The sequence below is a fragment of the Rhinoderma darwinii genome, chromosome 2 (genome assembly GCF_050947455.1).
Source record: "Rhinoderma darwinii isolate aRhiDar2 chromosome 2, aRhiDar2.hap1, whole genome shotgun sequence".
Classification (NCBI taxonomy): Eukaryota; Metazoa; Chordata; class Amphibia; order Anura; family Rhinodermatidae; genus Rhinoderma; species Rhinoderma darwinii.
The window spans coordinates 23,200,046-23,218,608 of NC_134688.1; the positions used below are offsets into that span (position 1 = coordinate 23,200,046).

The following is an 18,563-nucleotide window of genomic DNA, read 5'->3' on the forward strand; positions in this document are numbered from 1 at the left end:
ATTTTCTTGCGTTTAACTTTCCTTACACCAGAGCCAGATAAAATCTATAAGGATGGGCAACCAGGGACATTTAAAGGGAAAGGAGGTGGATGAAGGCGAATGTCACTATAGTCACTGGGACAAGGTGCTTTCTTCTCAAACGTCTGCTTATATGTTGAAAAGTCTCCACAAAAGGGTGTAGGTACCATAGAGGCAGCCCATGCGGCTTTTATGGGGTCCTTGGAGGGGGGTTTATCTTTATTGGTCTTGACTTAGGTCCATGTGTCAAGGTCCAAGTAGTAAATGCACCTATAGCCCAGGTAGGTGGTAGCAATCTCCTCAAGGGAAACGCACATGTAGTAAAACAAATCGGGATCAGAGCAATGACATTGGCAGAGACCCCCATCCTCAAACCCAAAGTCTCATGATGTCCCGGTAAATGTTGGTCCGGCTCAGGCCCAGCGCTGGTTATCTGTCTACGGTCAAGTTCAGCAGCTTCTTAGAAGATGGATCTTGGGTGGAGTTCCCCTTTAAGAGTAGCACAAGAATTGTGATGTGAGTCCTGGCAAGGTTGGACGATTCCCACCTCCTTAGCACCTACCTTGACATGTCAGAAGATGACTTTTAGGTGGATTTCTCCTTTAAGGGACCCACCAGAGGGCTGAAACCTGGCCTGCAAATTATGCTCCTCCCCACTTTAACCCTTACCCCTTACAAAGCTAAGAGAGGCGCTCTTCCCTATCAGGTACTATTACAAAGAGAAAAAGGCCTCGAGTCCAGGGTATGGGACGCACTACTTTAGGCCCCTTTGCAAATGTCTGAATTTAAAGGGACACTAAACCTAGTGCCTTATCTATGTTGTCGAATACAATTTATAGTTGGGTGTCTGCAGCCTATTTCAGGCTGGGAAGAGCAAAAATGTCTGCCCCTTGATATTTGCAGCTTGTCTTATAACGCTATAGTTTTATAAATTTCTCATTTTAGGTTTAGTGGCCCTTTAAAGGAAAAAGCCTGCCCCCACGATCGCTACTTTTCCTCACTTACCTCCAGTTCTTAGCTCCTCCTTAAAGATATACACACATAGGTCTGAGTGACATGATCAGCTCGTCTTATAACGCTGTACTTCCATATGTTTCCGACTTTAGGTTTAGTGACCCTTTTAATGGACCCTTCCCTGTTTCCAGATCTCTGGCCCCTTTAATTATGTTCAAATCTCCACTGCTAGAAAACCACCCCTATAAGACAAGGCAAGTGAAACATTCTGAAAGTCATTTTCCCTCCTCACTTATCTACTTGTGACCATGATTGAAACAAAATGTATGACCCGCCTGACACATTTTCTTGGGAAATCATTGCGGAACATATGGAGCGGGCTGCGGGTTGTATCCTTTCTCTCAACATCTGCTGGTGCAATGAACGAGGTTAAGGAGTATAATGAGATTAGAACATCTAGGCCGGAATTCTAATTTGTTGCGAAATCACCTCCAGCCTTGGCTGCGGCTGAGACGTTACTCCTCTTATGTTATATTTTACAGACTTCTCGTCAGGAATCTTCCTGGCAAGACGATGTATTACCCAGAATTCTTATCATCAGTTCTTCAGCCCGTTTTTTTTTTTCTTTCTTTTTTTTTTTGGCCAAATCTCGCAACTTGAAATGACTCCCGGTGGTGACTTGGTTGTGAAAATATTAATTGGATACACCCGCCATAAAGTACACACAATTCCCCTGACAGCTTGTAGGCATTAGGTGTATGGACTTAAAGGGGTTGTTCAGGATTAGAGATTTTTAAAACACAGCGCCACACCTGTTTATGGGTTGTGTCGGGTATTGCAGCTCAGTGCTATAGAAATTAGTGGAGCTGAGCTGCAATACCCCAGACAACCTGTAGAGCGGTGTGGCGCTGGTTCTTAAAAAAAAAAAAAAAAAGAAAAAACAGTCATGTTTTTTCTAATTCTGGACAACTTTAAGGCTATGTTCACACGCTTAACAAAAAACGTCTGAAAATACGGAGCTGTTTTTTTACGGCCGTTTTTGGAGCTGTTTTTCTATTGAGTCAATGAAAAAAGGCACTTTTTTTAAATGGCCGCGTAAAAAACACCCCGTGGGAACGGAATGCCGGTTTACCCATTGACATCAATGGGCAGATGTTTAGAGGCGTTCAGCCCCCGCATTTTTAGCTGTTTTTCGGGGCGTTTATAGCCCGAAAAATGGCTGAAAATAGCCCGTGTGAACATACCCTAAAGATGGACCTTATGCGGCTGATGTACTACCAGAAGTGTTTTATAATGTAGTTTGCGGGATAGACTGATGATATCCAGAAGCTGACGGGGAGGGTCTCTTGGGGTCGATAGATAAAATGGGGGATTAGAACATTTTTTTCTTTTATTTTCAATTTCGATTTAAGGGGTATTAAGGTTTTAGCAAATAACGCTTATTTCTTGCAAGAAGTTATATTATTTTTAAATATACTTTCTATATAAATTCCTCACAGCTTAGAGATCTCTGCTTGCTGTCATTGAAGGGTAAACTTTGTTTACAAAATCTGTCCCGGTCACGTGACGGTCACACAGGTGTAGGTTTTGTTACAGTTCCGTCATCAGAGCTTTCTTCTATCTGTGTGACCATCACATGACCAGGACAGATTTTTATCCCCTGGAAGTGAAAATTAAAAGTTTCTATTCATTGAGTGAAAGCAGAGTTATTTGCTAGAACTGAAATATCCCTGTAAAGTTCATGTTCTTTTAGCGATACACATGGCTGGTTTTATAGAAAAAGGGGGTCCTGGGCAACAAGCAAATCGGTGGCCCACTTGAAATATAATAGTGCCATATAAGCCCACATAATATTGCCATATAGTGCCCAAAATAATATAAAGGATCCAAATAATACTCCTTTACACATAATACTGCCATGTAGTACTCAAATAATACCACCATACATCGCTAAATAATACTGGTGGTTTAAGCTTACTCCTGGGGTTCCCATCCATGGGAAGCAACTAAAAAATGGGGACCCTGGGAAGTTGCCCAGTTTGCCATCCACTAAAACCGACCCTGGTGATACACCAGAAAATTGGGTAATGCAATGTAAAGAAAAGGATATAGAACAACAAGGACAAGGATCTTCTTAAAGGAGAACTCTGCTCTGTAATAAATGATATGGCAAAACATTTTCCCAAATGGATGCATTGTGTGAGATTTAAAAAAAGAAAACATGACTGTTTTCTTTTTCCACAAACAGCGCCACCTTTGGGCAGCATTTAAGTGAATGTGATTAAGCTGCAATACCAGGCACAACCTATAGACAAGAGTGGCGCTGTTTTTTTAATCTCGTACAACCCCTTATACAGAAGTATCCATTCATTTCAGTGGATAGTAACCATGCATGCCTGACCTGTGGTCATTAGTAGGGGGCTGCAGGGAGGACCGGGCCCTTATGCTACCTGATATTTGGGGGCCGTTTTACAGATTTTGCTTCCGGAGCTTTAAGCTAACCCAATTTTGCGAAGAAAATTGCACATTTTTGATTAGATTTCCCTAATACAATTCTTCACGCCTCGTCACCGGTGGCAGCTGATCCCTGTCAGTGTTCACACTAGTAGTATATTGTGGTAGGCCGGGCGGCAGGAATATCTTAGACGCTTCCTGAGCGGCCGCTTCTCACATGTGGAGAATTAACTGCGCTGACATCTGATCCCCTCTAAACTCCTGTCACTTTGTGTGAGCGATGACGGCTCCTGCTGCTGGAAACATGAAAAAATATACAGAGGAGCGATGAGCGGTGGTATAAAGTGATCCGGCTGGATTTATATCAGCGCGCACTCTTTTCAGGCAGTTTTTCACGCTTTTTTATGCCACAGTGAAAAATAATAGGCCTCATGTACTAATGTGGAGCAGTCACCTAGAACCACCAATCAGAATGCGGCTTTTATTTCTGAGGCTATATTCACATTTGTGTTGTGTCTTCCCGATGGCACCATTGACTTATATCGGGGTCTTTCTGTGCCGGCGTGGGGTCAGACGTAGATGTGAACAGGGCTCAACCTGCACTGGAAAAATAAGAAGTGGATTGTGATTGGTTACTACAGGCGCCTGCTCCACCCCTATCCCCTGCACTGGTCTTTATAGATGAGGTGTGAGCACGCAGCGCCCCCGTGTGGTCTGTGGAATATTCTCTCTATGCTGAGCAACCTGGAGAGGATAGTGTTAAAAGGTTGCTAGGAAAAGATGATGAACGAAGCAGAGCCGGGCGGAGTGATCAGTGCACAGATCTACCAAAGGGGATTTATCTGCTGAGCTGGCGATAATACAATAGATTAGAAATACATCCTGCAAATCCTACAGAGACTGCTACATGTAAATATAGTATCTATCTATCTATCTATCTATCTATCTATCTATCTATCTATCTATCTATCTATCTATCTATCCATCCATCCATCCATCCATCCATCCATCCATCCATCCATCCATCCATCCATCCATCCATCCATCCATCTATCTATCTATCTATCTCATATCTATCTATCTATCTATCTATCTATCTATCTATCTATCTATCTATCTATCTATCTATCTATCTATCTATCTCATTTCTATCTATCTATCTATCTATCTATCTATCTATCTATCTATCTATCTATCTATCTATCTATCTATCTATCTATCTATCTCCAGCCTAAGGATAGATGGCGCACCGTGCAAAATTATCTTTCTGTACCCCACCCCATCATAAAAAATGCCCCATAAAAAAGTATAATGCCCCCCCAGAGGTTAATACCCTATATAGTGCCCCCACACAGTATACTTCCCCTTTAGTGCCCCCCATTCAGTATAATGGTAATAATTAATAATATATTAAAACCCCTTCCAGAACACAGTATTTTGTCCTCTAAGTATGCCCACACTGTATTGTGCCACACACAGTATATTGCCCCCTCCCCTGTCTGCCACACACTTCCCCCCCTTGTAGATAGTGCCCCCTGTAGATTGTGCCATAATCCCCCACCACTTCTATATAGACAGTGCTATAAGCCCCCACCGCCCCCTGTAGACAGTGCCCCCAAACAACGGTGCCCCCCCAAAAAATGTACTCACCTAGGCCCCGTACCCACGACGAACTGAGCTGCTCCATGACGAGATCCTTGCGTAGGCCGGTGTGATCCTGAAGCCTAGTACAGAGTTTTCCAACCTTTCGGACTCGAAGCACCACTGGAATAAAAATTTTTGTCCTCAGGGCACCCCTACCAAAAATAGTTTCGAGAAAAACAGAAAATGGCTAAAAACAAGCACTACACTCTTAGGGTATGTTCACACAGCGTTATTTGTAAGGCAACAAAAAATCGGACTCAAAATTCCTTCAGGAACTGACAGCGTTGTGTGAGGTTTTTATTGTTGCGTTTTTTTTTTTAGCCGTTGAAGCGAATGCAAAAGTCGCAAACAAAAAAGCTCCAAATGAGCGCCACAGGTATTTCTGCCTCCTATTAATTTCAATTGGAGCTCAGAGGTGGAAACCACTTGAAGACAATCGGCCCACCACTCACAGTAAAATGACCATCAGTCCCCCACTCACAGATTCCCCCTGTAAATAGTGCCACACAGCCCCCTGTAGATGGTGCCACATAGCCCCTTGTAGGTAATTCCACACAGCCCCCTGTAGATGGTGCCACATAGCCCCTTGTAGGTAATTCCACACAGCCCCCTGTAGATGGTGCCACATAGCCCCTTGTAGGTAATTCCACACAGCTCCCTTGTAGGTTGTGCCACATAGCCCCTTGTAGGTTGTGCCACACAGCCCCCTGTAGATGGTGCCACATAGCCCCTTGTAGGTAATTCCACACAGCTCCCTTGTAGGTTGTGCCACATAGCCCCTTTGTAGGTAGTGGCACACAGACCCTTGTAGATAGCACCCCTCCTTCCTGTAGATAGCGCCACTGTAGCTCCCTGAAGGAGCGGAACCCCCCTGTGGCCGGACCGCTTGATGTCTCTGTCCATACATGGACGGTGATACCAGAGGCAACTCCTGAAGTGGAATCCCCGTCCACAGCCTTGCCGACGCTGTGACTGGGGATTCCGCCACTGACGTCATTGTCCATATATGGACAGAGACATCAAACGCACCGTCCAGGAACGGAATCCCCGGCCACAGGGGGGTTCCGCTCCTTCAGGGAGATACAGTGGCGCTAGTAGATAGCAGAGCAGGGAGATACCTTCCTGCTCTGCTATAGTATTCAATAGTACCTCTGTCCTAAGGGCGCAGATACTATTGAATGTGGCGTCGCTACCACTGTAGCAGCCGCAGCGGCTGCTAGCAGTGCCCCCAGCCATGGGGGGCCTGTCCCGACGGGCGACACAGGCGCCTTCATGCCTGGTGTCGCTGCTAGCAGCCGCTATGGCTGCTACAGAGGTAGAGACCCCACTGAGTGAAGAAGAGCCCGGGCGGAAAGGCAGCTGCTGAGTCGCCGGGCCCGGGCGCTTCTGAAACAGTAAGGGGGAGGGAGCCAGCGCAGCGCCCCATTCCACATGCTGGAGTGACGTGCCCTGTGCAAAGGCAAAGGTCGCACACCCCTAAGGCCGATCCTGTATCTATCTATCTATCTATCTATCTATCTATCTATCTATCTATCTATCTATCTATCTATCTATCTATCCCATATCTATCTATCTATCTATCTATCTGTCTGTCTGTCTGTCTGTCTGTCTGTCTGTCTATCTCTCTATCTATCTATCTCATATCTATCTATCTCATATCTATCTATCTATCTATCTATCTATCTCATATCTATCTATCTATCTATCTATCTATCTATCTATCTATCTATCTATCTATCTATCTATCTATCTATCTATCTATCCCATATCTATCTATCTATCTATCTATCTATCTATCTATCCCATATCTATCTATCTATCTATCTATCTATCTATCTATCTATCTATCTATCTATCTATCTATCTATCTATCATCTATCTATCTATCTATCTATCCCATATCTATCTATCTATCTATCTATCTATCTATCTATCTATCTATCTATCTATCTATCTATCTATCTATCTATCTCATATCTATCTATCTATCTATCTATCTATCTATCTATCTATCTATCTATCTATCTATCTATCTATCTATCTATCTATCTCATATCTATCTATCTATCTATCTATCCCATATCTATCTATCTATCTATCTATCTATCTATCTATCTATCTATCTATCTATCTATCTATCTATCTATCTCATATCTATCTATCTATCTATCTATCTATCTATCTATCTATCTATCTATCTATCTATCTATCTATCTATCTATCTATCTATCTATCTATCTATCTCCTATCTGCTCCATTACGTCGACACCTACAAACAGAAATCAGTCAGGCACAAAAAAACAAAAAGGAAAAATTAACTTTACAGTATATAAATATGGCGCATATCCGTGCGCCTTGTCTTTGCGGCTGGTAGTGGCTGCGTCAGTATTCAGAAAACACAACGATTTCTTCAGAATTTCACATACAAAATCCCATCCTTCCACTGTGCGGCCGGTGCCATGGCCGCCATGTCTTAACCACCTCACAGCGCTGACTGTTTCCGTATTTCACACGATGATTCTTTCTCGTCTTTGTTTCTCTTCTGCAGATTGTCGATGGTAAACTGTGGTTCCAATTGGACTGTGGCAGCGGCCCAGGAATCCTGGGAATTTCTGGCCGGACGGTTAATGATGGGAACTGGCACTCCGTCTTTTTGGAGCTGAACCGGAATTTCACAAGCTTGTCGCTGGATGATAGCTACGTGGAGCGTCGCAAAGCGCCACTTTACTACCAGACCCTCAGCACTGATAGCTCTATTTATTTTGGAGCTCAGGTGCAAGTGGAAAATGTCCGAAGCCTGACTGACAAGAGGAGTACGCAGGTCCTGGGAGGCTTCCAGGGATGCCTGGATTCAGTCATCTTGAATAACAATGAACTGCCACTTCAAAACAAGAGAAGCAGCTTTGCAGAAGTGGTCGGCTTGACTGAATTAAAGCTTGGCTGCGTGCTCTACCCTGATGCCTGCGCGCGGAAGCCATGCCAAAACGGAGGGAGCTGTACCAGTGTGCCATCTGGTGGTAAATACTCATTACTGCATCTTTCCTTTTTCTCCTTTAATAATTCAAAAGGGTTTTCCCGTTACAAGCAGTGGCGTAGCTATAGGGGTCGCAGCGGTCGCACTTGCGACCGGGCCCCTAAGCCTGGGGGGGCCCACGGGCCCCCGTTGCCATACTGTATGCTTCCAAAAAAAATCTTCTGTGCCGTAAAGCCGGCACTTCCTGGTTACGGTCACATGGTACACTTAGTGTACCATGTGACCGTGTTGTCACGTGACACGTCTTCCGGACAGTGGAGTGGAAGAGTCGGTGCCGAGGACTCCAGGTGAGCTGCAGTCTGTGTTGTGTTGTAATGTATTGTGATGTAATGTGTTGTGATGCCTTGTAATGTATTGTGCTGTTTGCGGTGGAGAGGAGGGGGGGGGCCGTTAAATCACAGCCCCCCCTCCTCTCTCCACCGCAAACTTCACAATACAACACAATACAGTATAGTACACATGACTATGAGAGCGGGGCTGCGGCTGTGTAATACAGCCATTGCCCCGCTCCTGAGTCCTGACATGTGCGCGCCGTCAGCATGATGTGATGCGGCCAGCGCTGCACTAATGATCTGCGGCACTGAAGACAGAACATGGCGGGTGCACTGCAAAACACCCCCATGTTCTGTCCTCAATGCCTGAACCGCCGCTCATTAGTGCAGCGCCGGCCGCATCACCTCAGGCTGACCGCGCGTGCACTTGTTGTCAGGAGCGGGGCAATGACTGTATTACACAGTCGCAGCCCCGCTCTATAACGGCGGAGATCAGAGAAACCTCTCATCTCCGCCGCTATTCTCCTGAATGCTGCGATCAAAGCCGACTGCAGCATTCAGGGGAAAGTGAGAAGGGGGGATGCCCCTGGATCGTGTCACAGGGAATTCCTGTGACGCGATCGAGGGCCATACCATATATGGGCAGACAGCCCTGGGGTCTATTGAAGGACCCCAGGGCTGTCTTACCATATTTCCTGTTAGGGCATACTGAGGTATGTCCTAACAACTGCCTGTGTGCTATCTGTCCACAGGTTAATGTACTGACATATATCTGATATATGCCAATACATTGAAGTTTAAAAATAAAGTAAAAACAAAGTAATGTTAAATAAAAAAAACACACATTCACCTTTTTTACTATAAACATTAAAATAGTTCTCAATACATAAAATATACACATATTGGGTATTGGCGCGGCCGTAATAACCTGCACAACGATTTTTTTTTGCATTATTTGTGATGTGTGCGCTGTAAAAAAATAAAATAAACTGCTTTCTATCACTTATTGTGAGGCACAAGGTGTGAAGAATTTAACCTCCATGTGCCTCACATTAATAGTAATTAACCCCATCATGTACCTCACACATTAACCCATTATGACTGAGAAACATGACGGGATTAATTACTATTAACGTGAGGCACATTCAAAATTCAGCATCACACCTCGTGCCTCACATTAGAAAACGAAAGAACTTTTTTTTTTTATTACTGTAAACGAAGTATCGGTATCAAAGTCCAAATTTTGGTATCGTGACATCCCTACACTGTGGGTCGCGTCCCCCTGGGGATTCGTGTGAAGACCTCCGGGGGGTCGCGAGTCACTCACCGAGGTCCCGATTCCATTCAATCCTGGAGCAAGGAGCTGACATCTCCTTGATCCAGCATTCACTGTGCCCTGAGCAGCTCGACGCAGGCAGGCGGGATGTAGCGACATCTTCGCGCCTGTCTGCTCCGAGTCACTCATAGCACAGACCGGAGGAGGCGAAGGATCCTGCACCCGGCGTGGGAACGGGCATAGGTAAGTAATTATGCTATTTCTTTTATTATGCACATATGGGGGCATTATACTGTATGGGGGGGGGGTGCTGATATTGTGTGGGGGGCATTATACTGCATGGGGGCAGATATGGCATGGGGGCTGATAAGATGGGGGCATTATACTGAATGGGGGCTGATATGGGGGAATTATACTGAATGGGGGCTGATATGGGGGAATTATACTGTATGGGGGCTGTTATGGGGGGGCATTATACTGTGTGGGGGCAGCTATGGGAGCATTATACTCTGTGGGGGCATTATACTATGGGGGCTGTTGGGCAAAGCGTCTGGGCATAGGCACGCACAGGGGTCTGATGATAATGATGATGGTGGTGTTGGGGAGTGGTAGGGGGGCCCAAGCTGAATTCTTGCACCCGGGCCCATGAGCCTTTAGCTACGCCCCTGGTTACAAGTAAAAACTAATATTGGTATTTGAAAAAGTTTGGCAAGTTTCTGACATGCTGCGCGTTTCATTTATCGTCAAGAGGGCTGCTTGTTGTCAGTGAATAGAAACATTTAGGCTGGGAGTTTTTGCTACAATTGTTCCAGTCTAGGGAAACAGTCAGACTGATACATTTCACTGAGGGCTGATGGACACTAGGGGGCGGACAAACCATAGCGGCAGACCATGCGGCTCATATGGGGCCCCTGGAGTGATTGGGTTCAGGTCTGGTTGGTCCCAGCCCCATTGCTACTGGATGGGGAGAGCTTGTACAGGACTCTCCTCTCGAAGGAGAACTCCATGGTTAGCCAACAAGGATTTTAATGGTAAAAAGCTGTGTAGTTCATATGAGGGGGTAAAAAAACAAAAACGCCGCTTTTCTCCACTTCAAGCACTTTATGGTTTTATCGCTCAGCAATGGATCCATAAAAAACGGACAGCACTCAGATGGCGTCCGTGTGCTGTCTGTTTTTTTTCATGCTCATCGGACTTCTATAGGCGAGTCTTACAAAAACGCACCAGAATAGGACATGCAGTTAGTTTCGCACAACGGACACGTACTCCATTTGGGAATAGCCCCATTGAGTTATATGGGTCAGCGTTCTATCCGTTGTTAAAATGGTCGAGAAATACATTCGTGTGAATAAGGCCTTACGGTGCATTGACATAAGTCATTTTACTGCACTGCAGTTTTTTCCGCAATTACGAATAAAACCGCAACAAAAACTACTCGTGTAAATACACCCTGACACTGATACATTGTAGCAGATTTACTATTGCGGCTGTTGTCGTATTTAGCGCCCAAATGTGGGGCATTTTTGGCACACAATATCACGTTTTGTATATTACTTATTAGAAATTTTTGCTGCGTCTCACTAGACACTTTTCAAAAGTATCTAGAAAAACTGCGCCATAATTTGGCGCAAAAAATTGTCCTAACCTAAGCCACCCAAGAGGCAGTATAAGGAAGAGAAAAGTGTCCTGCACGTCTTCCAAATTAATCTAACATTGTGCACCACTTTGATAAATTTGGCGCCTTTTCTGACTGCCTGGTCTAAGTTTAGACATTCTAGATGTTAGACAGACTTAGTAAATCTGCCCCTTAGCTATGTGAAGTATTAGGACAGGACGGGTTTTTAGCTTCTGAATATAAACTAGAATGTTTCCATTCACTGACAGCAAGCAGACATCCTGAAATGCTAATCCATTGAAACCTAATGTATACTAGAAAGTTGCAGAACTTCTCATTATATAGTCATATTCTTTTAATCAGGAATCAATGGGACAGAAGAATCTCTGGAATATATTCCAAAATCACGGTTTATTTCCACGATGACCGCAACATTGCAGCAAAATCCTTCGGTTTTGCCGCAGTTTCACAAAAAAACACTGTTTTGTTGTAATGTAGTCGATATTTTTTTTCTGCAAATTTTAGGGTATGCTGCGGATTTTAAAATCCACAACATTCCCTATATATCGCCCATTTACAGCAGATTTTTGTTGCGGATTTCACGCTTTGCCATGCACATTGTGAAATCCGCTCCCAAATTCGCAGCAAAATTCACATGTAACACTTAAACATTTTGCTGCGGGGTCACTATGGATTTGGCGTGGAATGGCAACAAAATCAGTAGCGGAAAAAGCTTCATCTCCTTTATTTAGACGGATGTTGCTTTATGAAATTGCCAGTTTTTCCTTCTGTAGTAACACCAACCGGACAGCAGATGGCACTGTTGGGTCATACACTGAATCAGATTAATACACAGAAGAATTTATTATATATAGCAGAGCTGAAGTTGTTATTGAACCCTTTGAGGTAGTAATGTGTGCACTGGGATAAAGACTTAAGATAATCTAGTCCATTTACCTGCAGCCCTACATGCAAGTAAGTAGATAATGCTTTATGTTATGACAATCTGCTGACCCAAAGGTGAAATTCAGCTCTGCTGCATCTGACAAGCTTCGCACTATTGCATCTTTTTTGCAGGTCTAAGGTAGAAATTTAGTTCGTAAATTGCTCCAAAAAGTACATGGCATGACCCAAATCTATTCTGTTCTTTAGACACTTTTTATACCTATCGCAACAGTTCTGAAACGTGAAAAATGGGCGTGTCTGAGAGGATTCTGAAAATGTGTCCATTTTTTTTTTTAAATGCGCAATTTCTGCAGAAAAATATTGGCGAATTATAAGAAAAGAAAGGAATTGTGTGCACCATGTCTAGTGAGTTGTGCCAAATATAGAATTCCGCATGTGCCATTTTTATAAATTTGGCACAATTTGCACAATTTTTGCCTGCTAAATGCATAGATCCTACTACACTATTGATAAATCTTCCCCTTAGATGCTGCAACTGTAAATATTATCCCATTAATAACATTAAAATGATACCAAGTAAGTGAGGTAGACATCATAGCTTATTCAGAATATACAGATGTAGCAGAGCTGAAGTTGTCGATGAACTGTTTCTTTGTGTACCATGATCATGCGTTTGATCACAATCCGCTATGTTATTTACGTTGTATTTCTCATCGTTTTCCTTTGCATAGGCTACCAGTGCACTTGTCCTTCCCAGTTCATTGGAAAAAACTGCGAGTCTGAGATCACGGCGTGCTTCCCAAATCCCTGCCGGAATGGTGGAACGTGTGATCCGATCGGGAATTCATTTATTTGCACCTGCAGGACAGGCCTGAGAGGGTTAACGTAAGTGGATCTGAGTATCATTGCTGGATACTAGCACTACAGTATCTATTTATTTTTTTTATTATTATATAAAACGATGTCCCATTGTCTTTCCTTCTTAATTTCATAATATATTTTTATTCGGGTCTGTGCTCCGTTATTCTAGAGCTCCAAATCCCCTGATTCCTCTTCACACAACCATAAAGTTAAATGGTAAAATTCTGTCTGCCTGCAGCCGCCACTAGGGGGAGCTCACTGTATATAAATGAATACAGCTCCTATTTGACTAAATAGGAAATCTGTCTTCAAAAACCTCATAAGCTCCCCCTAGTGGTGGAAGCCAGAATTGTGTTATTTAAAGGGGTTTTCTGGATAAAAAAAAAACATGGCTGCTTTCTTCCAAAAACAGCAACACACCTGTCCATAGCTTGTGTCTGGTATTGCAGCTCAGCTCCATTAAAGTGTATGGAGCTGAGCTGCAATTCCACACACAACCTGCGGACGGCTGCGGTGCTGTTTTTGGAAGGAAACAGCCATGCTTTTCTATTCCTGGAAATCCCATTAATTTTATATCTGTACGGACAGAATTAAGGGGTTATCCTATCAAAACGACTCCTTTCTGTCCGCACCATTATAGCATATGGACGCCATGAAGGGGGTTGCCCATCCCAGACATGACCTCCATGTGCCCTTATAGGATATATGGACAGCGGTTGTCCTTATAAGAACGCCCCTTTAATGCCTTTTTGACCGATGCCCATATTTTTGGTCCACCGAATTTTAGATGGTGTAAAACAGATGAGGTTTAATAGTCGTCGAAACTAGGAAGAACTACTACTCCCACTTTCCCAATGTTTACCAATATGTTCTCTTAAAATGTCTCTGTAGGTGTGAAGAGGACATTAATGAATGTGAAAGAGAAGACTGTGAAAATGGCGGGACGTGCATCAATACGTTTGGGTCCTTTGTTTGTAATTGCACTCATGGCTATGTTGGGCAGCACTGTGGGCTAAGACCCGTGGTGGTGCCCAACATTCAAGCAGGACATTCCTATGTTGGCAAGGAGGAGCTCATTGGAATAGCTGTGGTGCTTTTTGTTATATTTGTCCTCATCATCCTCTTCATAGTGTTCCGCAAAAAAGTGTTCCGTAAAAATTACTCCCGTAACAACATCACTCTTGTCCAAGACCCGGCCACAGCGGCACTGCTCAATAAAACCAACGGGATTCAGTTCAAAAACCTCCGGAGCGGTGGAGACAGTAGAAATATCTACCAAGAGGTTGGTCCTCCTCAAGTTCCCGTACGACCCATGGCCTACACTCCTTGTTTCCTGAGCGAATCGAGGAACAACCTGGATAAGATGGTGGATGGGCTTGGGGTGGAACATCAGGAGATGACAACCTTCCACCCAGAGTCACCGAGAATTCTAACAGCTCGAAGAGGCGTGGTGGTGTGCAGTGTGGCCCCCAATATGCCATCAGTATCCCCATGTCGGTCTCACTGCGACTCCATCAGAAAAGGACCTTGGGATTCAGGAACTGATTGTAAGTATCTATCTATCTATCTATCTATCTATCTATCTATCTATCTATCTCTCTCTCTCTCTCTCTCTCTCTCTCTCTCTCTATCTATCTATCTATCTATCTATCTATCTATCTATCTATCTATCTATCTATCTATCTATCTATCTATCTATCTATCTCATATCTATCTATCTATCTATCTATCTATCTCATATCTATCTATCTATCTATCTATATCATATCTATCTATCTCATATCTATCTATCTATCTATCTCATATCTATCTATCTATCTATCTATCTATCTATCTATCTATCTATCTATCTATCTATCTATCTATCTATCTATCTATCTATCTATCTATCTATCTATCTATCTATCTATCTGTCTATCTATCTATCTATCTCATATCTATCTATCTATCTATCTATCTATCTATCTATCTATCTATCTATCTATCTATCTATCTATCTATCTATCTATCTATCTATCTATCTATCTATCTATCTATCTCATATCTATCTATCACATATCTATCTATCACATCTCTATCTATCACATATCTATCTATCTATCTATCTATCTATCTATCTATCTATCTATCTATCTATCTATCTATCTATCTATCTATCTATCTATCTATCTATCTATCTATCTATCTCATATCTATCTATCTATCTATCTATCTATCTATCTATCTATCTATCTATCTATCTATCTATCTATCTATCTATCTATCTATCTATCTATCTCATATCTATCTCATATCTATCTATCTATCTATCTATCTATCTATCTATCTATCTATCTATCTATCTATCTATCTATCTATCTATCTATCTATCTGTCTGTCTGTCTGTCTGTCTGTCTGTCTGTCTGTCTGTCTGTCTGTCTGTCTCTGTCTATCTATCTCATATCGGGGTGTCTCTCTAATACAAATTTAAAATAATCGTCTTTTTTTTGTATCTCAAGGCAAAGGACTGGAAGCAGCGGAGGACGTAACCTGTTTTGTTGGGAATTCAAAGGGCAGCAATTCTGAGAACCAGTCCTTGAACTCCTTCCAGTCGGACTCAGGAGATGACAATGGTAAGAAGCTCTCAGTCGTTTCCCTCGTGGACGTGTCTTCTCAGGCTTCGGCTTCCGATTCTATATCCGCAAAGTTTCATCTGAATTTACTTTCTGTTCATAGATGTTTTGAGGGTTATTTATTTTGTCTTGTTCATCCAGGTTTTGATATATTTAGTAGTGGTCAAAATTAGCCACACTGTCTTAAGAACTGAAAATCTTGAAGAACTAGAGACTTACATTTGAGCGGCTTCTTCAGTTCTTCTGAGTGGTAGTAAAATTTCCATTCTAGTGAACCATTCGATAACCTCAACCCAACCACGTAGGTGCCTGTAACCTTATAGAGGGAGGTTCTTTCTGTCCGACGTGGGAAAAGTTAATATTAACCATATTCAACGTTGTCATCTTTATCCAAGGAGTTTAACAAAAATTCAACCATAGAGATTGGACAATTAACACCTCGGTGACTCTTGCTCTCAGCGATCAACACATTGCTATGGGTCCAGCTGCTAAAACTCCCACAAATACCCTGTTGATATGTATAATTACACAGTGCCAACTCAAATGAAGAGACAACCATTTAATACATGGTCAGGGCAAGTCTTCCAGAGTGAAGCATGTAGGCAGTCTTTATGATCGAAAGATTGCCACAGTTCTAGAGGAGGTCCAAAAATCTTCCCATATCCATTTTTCTATAGGGTTTGGGCCACAGAGACCTTCTTGTTGTCATGTCCGGATTTGAGGAAGATCTATATGACAAAATGTTGACCAAGCATGGTGGAAAAAAAATAATTTCCCACAGTGTTTCAGATACCGAGACCTTCTTATGCCGTTATCATGACTCGAAGAGAAGGTACTTGAGATGTTCTACACATTGATGAACAAAAGATGTCAATTTACGAACACTTATACTTGATGCTGATAGTTCTATCTGTTAATCAGTAAGGTATACATCCATACCTAATGGAAATGTTGTAGGATATACGTCCAGGCTCAATGTCAATGTTGCCGTTACCCTATGTGCATTGGTTCGGTGATGGTGGTGCTCTACTCTTTTTGTTTTGGTGAGACATCTCCCTTTCTTTGGGCTCCCTTACTAGCCTAATCCAAACTCCTATATAATATCCTGTATACATTTTAGATATCTTTATTTGTCAGCAGAAATGTATACAAAAATTGTATGCAAAAATATTGGGCTAAAAAGCATCTTGGATCTAGTACAGTCATTCCAAGGCATTCATCATCTGTTATCTGTAAACCAAAGAAGTTCTGGTGGACTTCTTGACCCCACTTTAGAGTTAGGCTTCTGGTGGGCCATAATATGGAACCCATACAAGTCTAACTGTATGCCTCCAATTTTATACACAGGCACTACTACTAGGGAAGAATAATTTCATACATATAACACCTATATTTTCTAATACAAGATCCATCCCGAAGATACAATTTCTGGATATTTTTGTGCTAAAAATCTCAATGATGACTTATTTAGTATGGAGTCATGAATCTATAGTAAACTCTAACCCACTGGTGGCCAAATTGTAGCTCATGATCTACCAATAGACCTCAGATGTCGATGTTAGGTCACCAGGATGTTCTTCTGAGGCCTTCGACCAAGAAGTGAGACTCCTGAAATCTTTTAGCTTTGTGTTTTCGTGACTGCTACCTCCTTTTACTAGTCATTATAAGGACTTAGCCAGTCCCTGAAGGGTAATATACCCTCTAGAATAGAGCAGGACAGACAGGAGGAGCAGCATAGTCATGTATGAAGGAAGCATGGCTGTGGAACAAGTAACTAGCTATGGCTGCTACCACTATTATGGAGGCATTGAGCTATCGAAAAATGTTCATGCTATAAGTGCCTGTTCCGGGACCCCTGGTAAAGTCGATCACTTAACTTAGGCTCCATAAAAAATAGCGAAATGTAACCCTCATTGATACTGCCGTTCCATTAATTCTAACCATTACTTGTATCTGTCGGTGACATGTGGTGATTGATACGGTAACATTGTATGTGTATTGTTGTACTAACCTTTCTGTTGTTTCCTTCTTTTTTTTTTGTATTGTGTTTTCTCCCTCCCACAAGCTTCCATAGTGACTGTCATTCATCTAGTCAACCATGTTGTTGATAATGTTGAGAATGAAGGTATTTAAATTTTTTCGGCAAATTTTGCATGATTGTATGAAATTAAATTTGTTCAAATATTGATTTTATTGATATATTTTTTTCAGATAATATCTTGTGTCGTGTAGTATTTTTGCGAAATGTCTGCTGAAATTGTTGAAATATTCTGTAATAATGGCGCTTTGGTTTATATGGAGTAATATTTCTTTATGGTCCGTTTAATGTAGAGGGTCTCAAATTAAATAGGGAACAAAATTGCCCTGGGACCAAAGGTGTAGCTTTAGGAGGTGCCGAGGTAGCCGGCGCATCCAGGCCACGGCACATAAGAAAAACCAGTATTATAAATAGCACATTGCTACAAATTTTACAACTCGAAGCAGGACCTTTTGTTTTACTGACGGTCCTCAAGGTGCCCATACACATTTGGCCGACAGCTATTCCTCCCCACACCCCCCATACATATGCACGCTTGACTTGGCCGAAGGTGCGTGTGTCTTCAATGAGGTAAAGGGAATTATCTCCGGTGGGTAAAAAGGATCGGGTATGTTGAAATCCAACATGTCCGATCCTTCTAATGTGTACATGCCCGATCCTTCTTTCCCCCAACCATTGGGTTAGAATTGGGGCACATTAGATAGTTTGCCGATATTGGCGCGTTTTGCCGACTTCCATCTATTGTGTACGGGCACCTTTAGTTTTTTCTGTACAATCAAGTTGCATAGAAAAGGTTGAATGTTTTTAAAGATGGGAAACACTAAGGGCTTATTTAGACAAAGTGTAATATGTCCGTGCAACATGCGTGATTTTCACGCG

At 42.6% G+C, this 18,563-nt stretch overlaps 1 protein-coding gene across 6 annotated transcripts in view; it reads left to right on the forward strand.

The window, feature by feature from the left end:
• The window catches only part of FAT3 (FAT atypical cadherin 3), a 542,685-nt gene that overhangs the window by 519,705 nt on the left and 4,417 nt on the right, over positions 1-18,563 (forward strand). For 3 of the 6 annotated variants that reach the window (XM_075851461.1, XM_075851463.1, XM_075851462.1), the window contains 5 exons: positions 7,619-8,087; positions 12,905-13,058; positions 13,926-14,581; positions 15,533-15,646; positions 17,712-17,771. In XM_075851461.1, the coding sequence (XP_075707576.1) occupies positions 7,619-8,087; positions 12,905-13,058; positions 13,926-14,581; positions 15,533-15,646; positions 17,712-17,771 (1,453 nt within the window). Of the gene's footprint in view, positions 1-7,618; positions 8,088-12,904; positions 13,059-13,925; positions 14,582-15,532; positions 15,647-16,323; positions 16,468-17,711; positions 17,772-18,563 lie in introns of those variants that run through there. The other 3 variants (XM_075851464.1, XM_075851465.1, XM_075851466.1) reach the window with 2 other exon arrangements.